At 42.2% G+C, this 9,518-nt stretch overlaps 1 protein-coding gene across 1 annotated transcript in view; it reads right to left on the reverse strand.

Annotated features, from left to right (window-relative positions):
• Nucleotides 1-6,618, reverse strand: part of cep170ba (centrosomal protein 170Ba) — a 28,799-nt gene extending 22,181 nt beyond the window's left edge. Inside the window, exons 1-3 of the mRNA XM_061250357.1 lie at nucleotides 6,574-6,618; nucleotides 5,296-5,432; nucleotides 1,637-1,726 (exon numbers count right to left, since the gene is read on the reverse strand). Coding sequence (XP_061106341.1) covers nucleotides 1,637-1,726; nucleotides 5,296-5,432; nucleotides 6,574-6,598 — 252 coding nt within the window. The 5' untranslated portion in view covers nucleotides 6,599-6,618. The remainder of the gene's footprint in view (nucleotides 1-1,636; nucleotides 1,727-5,295; nucleotides 5,433-6,573) is intronic.
• Nucleotides 6,619-9,518: the final 2,900 nt, after the last annotated feature.

Genomic DNA, 9,518 nt, shown 5'->3' on the forward strand with positions numbered 1-9,518 from the left:
TACAAACACACAACAAAGATAGGGTGGCTAAAGTGCACTATTCATTAATTACAGGTTTTTAATAACCGAATTACATGTGCTACATATAAATGGATTCCAATATCAACGGAGAGCTATCAAAGCCATCCATTAGCCTTTTCCTTGTCTTGTCAAAGAGGCTGTTCAGTAACACAAACACTTTCCCATGTACGTGGGTTAAAACATTAGCATGGCAGATTAGCCTTCAGAGCTGGTTATGTAATGCATCTCAGAGCTCAGAGCAGATCATGGGATGGCCTCCAGGTGGAATCACTCTCCCATTCCCAAATGCTCAGAACAGAGTGAAGGAGCAATACAGCGACAGTATTTCAAAAATCAAGGATTTTTCCTAAATCAAGGATCTTGGAAACCTTTCTGTAAACCTTTTGGAAAGTTCAAGTGCACTGTGTGTATAAGCTAATAAAACATTAACAAGACACACCTTTCATTGTGAATGCCACTCTTACACTGTAACAAGGTCATCAGATAGCTTTGAAAAACAAAACAGTGATGTAACTGTATTCACAACAGGATTAGGATTTTGTTATTAACGGCTACAGAAGAATTGGGGATTGGGGATTGGGGAAGGAAAGACTAAGCACTATGCAAAATTCCAGAACTCTCACAACCCCTAATTTCCCAAAGTGAAAACAGAACACAGGAACCTTTTAATTATTAGTTATGAAACCATTCACTTGGTGGATTCCTTTTTGGGCTTAAGGCCACAGTCAGTCACAATATATTAAAAACTGCGGTTGTCCCACCAGGAGAACTAAAATGGCAGTCATATGGTCCAAGGTTCAGGGCTCTGAGCAATGACACCGAATGCTAATTGACATGATAACCTGCTCCCAAAGTAGGAACTTCTATAATTAGCTGAAAAGCTAACAGCGCCCAATCCAGAAAGGGAATGGTTCAACATGCATCTGCTACACATTTCTTACACTAGATAATATTAAATCATGAAATAGCTGCATTTTAATTTTTTAAATATATAAGAGAGCAGTCATTTCAATATGCAGGACAAGCTATTTTAGTTCATGATTTCCTTTGGAACAGTAATACCAATGGTGATAAATTCCCTCTTCAGAGGAGCAGAAATAGGCAAGAAATGAATGTCACACAGCTGCTTTTGCCACTAAAATTGGAAGCAAACAGGAACTCTGGGGTTTTGCACTGCATTTGCACTGAAGTTCAGCCCCGTACAAGGGCTTCGGCTGAGGAAAGCGTTGGACACGGACCACTGAAACGTTTCAGTGGTTGGACACGGACCACTGAAATGGTTCCAAGCTCATTTCGGGTCAATTATCCATGGTTTAGAGTATAGATTCCCTCTCTGGCCCATGTACAAGATGGACGCAGCAAGCTTCATCCCGCAGGACCTTAACAAAACCAGCACGGGAACAAGGGCCGCATTCTATCCCGGGCCTCGCAGACTGCTTTGAGAAAAGGGCCAAATGCAGCAGAGAATTACACCCTCGTTGCTTCTGCTCCGTCAACCTGAACTGGCACTCATACAGTGCTCTTTTGTGCCTTGGGCTCAAGGCCTCAGTTTTGGGCCTCCTCTGGATCTGCTCCCAGACACCCTGCTTGCCCCCCTCGAACGGTCAGGACTCACCCCGTTCAAGCTGCCCAGGTCCTTCACCATGTGCTCGTCAGTGGATGGCTCGTAGTTGACGACAGCATGCTGCTTGTCCACGCTGCGCGACTGCAAGACAGGACAGCAGGGGTGAGGCCCTCAGACACATGGCACCACTAAGGAGGTTTCACCTACTTAGTCACCACACACCTGTAATAACCTCCAAATGTGAGGAAAATTGGTATTATGGTAACATGCAACCAGTCTGCACTAGCTTTATTGGCAGAGAGAATATAATTAGACCCGGGCGTGTCCTGGGTTTAACCTCTCCCTCAGGTTTCTCCAGTCCTGTACAGGGAGTGCCAGCACACAGCCAGTCTCTTTGTGTGAATATCTATTTGTTTCAAGGAATTTCCTTGAAAACAGGACAACAGCCATTTTGTCATCCATCCATCCATCCATTATCTGAACCCGCTTATCCTGATCAGGGTCGCAGGGGGGCTGGAGCCTATCCCAGCATACATTGGGCGAAAGGCAGGAATACACCCTGGTCGCCAGTCCATCGCAGGGCACACACACCATTCACTCACACACTCATACACTCATACACTCATACACTCATACACTCATACACTCATACACTCATACACTCATACACTCATACCTACGGGCAATTTAGACTCTCCAATCAGCCTAACCTGCATGTCTTTGGACTGTGGGAGAAAACCGGAGTACCCGGAGGAAACCCACGCAGACACGGGGAGAACATGCAAACTCCGCACAGAGAGGCCCCGGCCGACGGGGATTCGAACCCAGGACCTCCTTGCTGTGAGGCGCCATTTTGTAATTTCCTTTTTAATTTAGGCAGACCATTTTGATTGTACTTACAGCACTACAGTATTGAAACATAACTTTGCTGTGGTGCATAAATAAGAATGATTTAAACATGGCAATAACAGATGCGTGAATAAATATGTCCAGAAGCCTCATTTTCTGGCTCTCACTAGTGTTAAAAATGGCGGACTAATTTCTCAGCTTTAATTACACTGCAGATTCTGCCTATCTCTCAGTTAACAAATCAATACCACCAGAATCTCTAAGCAATGCAGCAAGGTAATTCTCCCATTACGCAAGACAACGCAATCAATGCCTCCAGATGACAAACAGTACAATCACTCCCTTGATTCAGTTAGGCTAGCTTTCCGTATGTCCCCTTTCCCGGGAAGGGAAGAGAAGAGATTTCAAAATAAGCAAGGTCACAGTTTTGAATGTGCCATTTCTGTACTTGAATTTCACAAACTTGAGTCAGCTTAATTAGTATTTCACCCCCTAAAAAGCCCAGCACACAGACATAATCAAACATAGTATACAATAGGCTATATAAGGTGTTCTAATGATCTTAATTATAAAGCCCTGGGATGAGTGCACACAATTCACATCTTAAATAGGAAGCACCAAAATCCAGGTTAATCAGCACCATGACAACATGACGGTCCTTTTCCTCAGTAAGACTTCAGCGCAGCATAAAACTGACTGTCCTTCAGATCTGAATTCCTGTTCAGCGTGACCTAAATTAATCCCCCAAACAAGACCAGCAATTAACAGAGGCTGAGTAAGCTCTTCTTCCCCTCATTACCCACTATAGCCCTCTGCACCACAGCATCAAAAGGAGAGCGCGCTCAGAGCAGAGTTATTACCATCGCTTATTCATTCATTCCAATGGCTTTTTTCCAAGCCTCCAAGGCAACTGGTGTATTCTGTAAACAGCACTATCCTCGTGTTGGACTACTGATCAGGTTGTAGGCTTATCTCATTAGTTTATGAATTCTGTTTGCTTAATGTTCACAGCACTGATGATGGGATTGCCTTGTTTAGATCTATCTGCTTATCACATATGCGCACTGTGAAAAACACCGGCAATCGGCCAATTGCCTACCAACATCTGGCAGAGGAAATTCTAATCCATTTACAATTGGTGAAGGGGAATTAATTACATTTCAGGTGAACCCTTTTCATCGCATGTTCAGACCAGAGTGAAATACGTGTACCCAGGCATAAACCAGCCCAACACAGTAACAACTAGAGTTACCATTTACATGGGTAACTAAGGACCTACTTGCAAGGCTTGTTGAGACACGCAACAGATTGGAAGAGAGTCGTCACAGAGGTTCTGACAACGTCTGCCTTAATTAAACGGCTCAAATGTTTTATAAAACAAAAAGGAACAAAGCTAGGTATGGGTAGCTTGCATAGTATCATAGTAGCGTAGCTGTACAATGCTGATGAACATACAAACAAAGCTAAGGAACACAGCTTGCATCTAAACAGAGAGGTTGTGCTTAACCGTAGCTAGAAATGGGTGAGGCTGAGGTTTGGCCAGTGACAGCAGACTTGAATGTTGACAAGGGAATCTTTAGAATTCAATGCACCTCATTGCGGGTGGGCAGGGCTTTCAGAGAAAACCACGGACTGACACCGGAATATAAACAGTTTTAAGCAGCCTTTTTTTCCAGGGTCTGAAAATGAAAGCCTTTATTGAGGGAGGGACAGCTTGTGAGAGGGAGAAAGATGCTGGTTGGCTCCATTGCACTGTATTGGACTCTATGCTTCACTCTGTCAAAAACATTATGACACAAGAAAGAAGACTTATTTCCCAAGGCACAGACTGGCCCATTCATCCATGTGAAACCGTCAGTTTGAGCGCCCACTGTCTTTGCTACTGGCCAGACTGTTAAGTATTTTTAGAAAAATACTTTGACTCTGATTTAAGCCAGTGACAAATATTGTTTGCTTCATAAAAAATGTAGCTTGGCCTATTCTGAGAAACGGCCTGCAATTTTCACTCTATAACCCATGCTGTCTCATAATAAAAAAAGATCCTTAACTTGCTGTTATCTACGCTAATTTGTTATTGTTCATTAAGGCGTTTCTGGCAAGTTGTTATTTTATGAAGACGCATCCGTTTTGGCTTTCATTAATGGTTTAGCTACTCAAGTAACGTTTCTGAACGGTTACAGGAAGTGTTGAACAGTGTTGGCCCACTTTAAGTGTAGCCTTTTACTTTATTTCTAAGAATAAAATTCTACAACAGAAGCCTAATAAGAAATAAAGGCCTGCCTCAAATACAAGCCTGCCCCAAATAAAGGCCTGTGCTTTGTGCAGCCTAAGTAAATAAAAGACCCCGGCCACAATTTGAGGATTTATGGTACCTGTGTACAGCTAGAGTGGGAGAGAGAGAGCTTTTCACAGAGATCGCAAATGTATAACTCCGGGTAGAGTATAGCATGAATCAACAGGATTTGGCTTCTCAGGTAGCCAGAGGAGAAGTTCCCCTGTTACTTTAGCTCTCACTACATCTGTAATGAAACCTTTTACAAATGGTTTAACTCTCTTGTTGTCCTCATGGTCAAAATGACCCTTTCTTGAGTTTAACAGCAGTGAAAAACCCCCTACATTTAATTTTTTTCAGGATGAAATCTGATTACTTTTCCTGGAGTGGCCCTACCACCAGCTGGGGAAGCACAAGATGCTTAACTTAAATGTTATCAGTAATATGCAGCTATACACATTGCATACAACTAGATCATCTGTCCAAGTCACTCTCGTGTGACCAATGTCCAAATGTAAGACTGAGAATGAACATGCAGTGTTTCAGAAATGAACTCATATTCACAAGTTTCAGGAGTATATTCACCGACCTGGAGCATGAGTTCACAGTCCTCCCGGCCCACAAAGATCATTTCCCGAGGGAGCCGGTGACGCGTGCCAGAGCTGCTGACCAGGAACCATGATGTCACGCTCATCTTAACACGCTCGTCAGAACCCCCTTTGCATCCTGGGAAACATGACAAATGGATATCAACACAGAGCTTGCATGGTTTTCCACATCTGTAATCGAGAGCATTTTGTACATTTCATTTCATATTGGGGTTTCTTTTCTCTATAATGACAAACAGGATACAAAGAAACAGCAAAGAAAAAGCAGCCAAAATGAAAATGACAGTGACTGATAAATTACATACTTCAACCCAGGACTTAAATACCAATATAAGCTCAACTGTACTTTGTAACAGAATATGACATCAAACATGTTGGCAGATTGCTGTGCTACTCAGCTAATTCAGCTGCTTCTTGTAACAAAGTAGCCTTATATGAAATGCTACTGCGCTACTCGTTCACCTGTTCGGGTCAGCAACCACAGTTCTCCACAAAAAAGGTAGCATTCACAAGCCTTCATTACCCCCCTGACATAGTCATCTCACTGATGGAGGTGGCTGTACAATTGACTAGGCTAGCTCATGCAAGTGTAATCACAATGGGTCTGTGTGCAGAGACAATTTCAATTAGTCATGCTGAGCGGATGTTGTTCTAAGAATGATCTGGATACTGTTTGTAAGACAGAGCTCATGGCCTCAGCAGATGCCAACTGAACAGCTAGCCTGTATGTCCATCACAATTTAAATGCTGATTTGCATGTGTTTTATGATTGGTTTGTCCTTTGAGGCCATCACAGACAATGATTCCATCACAGACAAGCAGGTATATTAGCAGATAGACTCAGAACTCTAAGAGACATTCAGCTCCCCAGTTGTCACATTATAGCTTCTCTTCTCTGAGACATTTGAGCATTTTGCTTGCAAAATTAAATTCCTCTTTTTAAAAAATATTGTAATAATAATATTAATAATAATAATATTGTGACAATAATATTGTCAGCCTCTCCTGGAAGATACTGTATACAGAAGTACTGTATAATACTGCTAGTTTTTCCTGTTCTTTCCAAAATACATTAACAGGAGACAAGACATCTCACATTCTCATTGCTCAGTCAAAGACACGTAACCTACTGTTTCAGTGATTCACAAAGGCAGTTCTTGCTGATAAAAAGGTTTTGGTATTCAAATGATCAGTTCCGGAAGCCACAGAATGTCTCTGAGCAATAAATGCATAGCCTACAGTTCAATCTGCCTACTCACCCAGCACTGTCACAAGAAGACCCATACGCCACTCCCTCGCTGGTAACCTCGATACACAGAACACAACCATTTGGTATGCATGGCTAGTCTGTACCATGTTTCTCCTAATCACAGTGCAAATTAGGCAACATATAATGCTGCACCAGTGCCACAAAAGTCAGCATAACATTGGGTCTGGGAATGTTAATCCCAGACAATTGACAGAAAAATCAGTTAAATTATTTGTTAATGGAGGGCTGTCCACCTTACTGAACACTGCTCAGCTCTAAAATAATGTGAACCCAAGAGACATTAGCTACTGTGCCTCCAATACCAAAAAAGCCACTCCATGGGGTTGTAGCCTAATTTAGGCTTGTAACTGTTGTAACCAGCATTTATTCACATTATCTCCTAAGGTCACTTCAGCGATCATTTGCTGTGGCTACTCAGTTACATTTTGCCAAACTAGTTCCCAAGAGAAAATTTCACAGACCACAAGCCCTGCATCCTACTTTACACCAAGGGATGCAAGCAGTGCCGTGGCCAGACTTTGTTTCATTGTTTTAACGATACACGAATAGGGTCAAATATAGATTATTTAATTCAGAGGAAAACACATCCCACTAAACATGAAACGTACCAATTGATCCTTAACCAGATAAGACCTGATATGCAACACCCTATACATTCACAAACTCGGGTATTATGAGTAATTGACTGCAAATACAGGACTACAGTCACTACAATGTCTGCCTCTGTCCGAATCTACAAAACGATCAAACGGCGTATCAAAAGGGCAAAGCAGGGCACTATCAGGTAGTCTAGTGTATTTTTGGTTTCCCTGCCCTCAACATCCCCAACTGTCTTTCGTTGCAAAGTCCCAAGTGCAGAGGTCTCGAGCTATCTAGTACTATGATGGAGAAAAACGAATCGGCTTCAATATCATTCTGAATCTAAATCGCGGCAACCGTGTGATAGGCTGTTTCTGTCCATATCTGTGAGCAATACATGGAATTCATAACGCTGGCTAACTTGAAAAACACCCCTTCAATATGGAAATACTAACACGGCTCAAACAAGTGTGATCAGTCGACAGCCAGCAGCCCAGGCCAGACAATCACAATACAAATTACGTGGACTTAAGTTAGCCATTTGTAGCTAAAATTCAAAACCCTGGTCTGCCTCACCAAACAGAATCAAAACAGAACACGCCTGGGAAGTTATCGTAAATATGCTGTTCACCAGCATTACAGAGCACGGCTAATTTTAAGGAATATATAGCCTAAGCACGTTCATTCATACAGAACGCGTAAGTTACATCCCATAAGCATAACGTTGGATAAACACTTCGATTGTAAGTATGATTAATTACAAAATTCTACACGGTTAGCACGCCACCATGATTATGCAAGTAGGTTAAAAGATCTTACGCCAATGAGGTCTTACAAATCTCCTTGATTGTACACCCGAGTCAACATTGACATTGCTACATTATTGCGAGAGCCTAGCTAACACGAACAGCAACCTAACGTTAGCTGAACTTACGCATACATTAACTAGCTTGCTTTCTATATATAAGTATTTTCTTATTTCTCCAACATTAGCTCGTTAAATCACCATTCCGGTGCTAGTTCTATTCCTTATACGGTGCAGCACTATTCAGTTTGGATCGAAGGAGTGCGACGCGAACTAATTTTTTTTTTGGGGGGGGGCGCAGAGACACACCAGCTGGACCAGACAGTTTTCACTGCAGTCTAAAGTCCAGATAGTAAGTTAGATTACTTGGCTAACGTTGGCCATCATATAGGCTACCTTAACCCGTTTCATTTTCAAAGAACACTGCCAGCAAGATAAACCAATCCGTTAACGTCTGCAAACAAGCACATTTTGAAATATGACATTATAGCTAGCGAGTCGGTAAAACTGTGCATCTGTTGTTTTGGCATGCGTGATAAAATTGCCAAGTTAACAGTTAACTTAGCCAACTTCCACGATTTCAAATAAAATGATTTATAGCGAACCAGAAAGCAACCCATCAATTGTTCAGCAACACGTAATAAAATGTCCCGTTTTCTCCCGGAATCACTGGGATTGCTACATCGATATTTCAGCATGCCAGGTTTCGCATTAAATGCATAATCAAAATTATCTTAGCTAGCATTTCTAGCCAACATTAACAGGAAATATCGCTAGAGAAACATTAGCTATCATTAGGCATATAACAGCTAAAATGAACAAGCTGTTTAATTTAGCTTGTGATAGCCAGCCAGTCTATTGAAGATCGACCCAATCATACTAACGACGTTAACTTAGCTAATGTTAAAGCTAGACACATCGACAACTCCGCCGTTCTAACTAACGTTAGTAGGTACTACCACAAGTTAGCTAGCCACCTGCTTTGCTGAAGGCCGAACACCAACAAGGAAATCAGTAAGGCTTTTCCTTGTATGCAACCAGCATTTTACAATTCCCATTCCCGCAACCTACCTATAATCCGGATCCCGCTTCCCACCGAAAAGCAGCCAAAGATGCCACCATTAAAATAATGTCAGACGCTGCCTCCCCTTGTATATCCAGCTGTTGGAAGAGTACAACGGTCCCCTTTTCAAATACAAAAAGAATGCAGCCGTGGCAAGTCCAGGTGAATGACACACACCCCGATCAGCAGTTAGAGAGTACACTGTTATGGCATTTTTTGCGCTTGATTGTCACAGAACATAGCCCAGCACCGCCTCCAGAAGACTTCGCTAGGTGAGTGACGCAATTGCCCCACAAACCAAACGCCGAGCTTGTTGCATTCTACACCTGCCCGACTTTGACTCAGGAAGGCAAGTTTTCTCCATATAGAAGACCATCCCCATATTTTTGTTTATTCATTTAGATTCAAAAAGGATCCAACAATGCCTCAACTGAAAATAATAATTGTTTTCTTCTGTTGTGCTTTCAGAGGGCGTAACTCTTTACTT

The sequence above is a fragment of the Conger conger genome, chromosome 1 (assembly GCF_963514075.1).
Source record: "Conger conger chromosome 1, fConCon1.1, whole genome shotgun sequence".
In the NCBI taxonomy this organism is placed as follows: domain Eukaryota; kingdom Metazoa; phylum Chordata; class Actinopteri; order Anguilliformes; family Congridae; genus Conger; species Conger conger.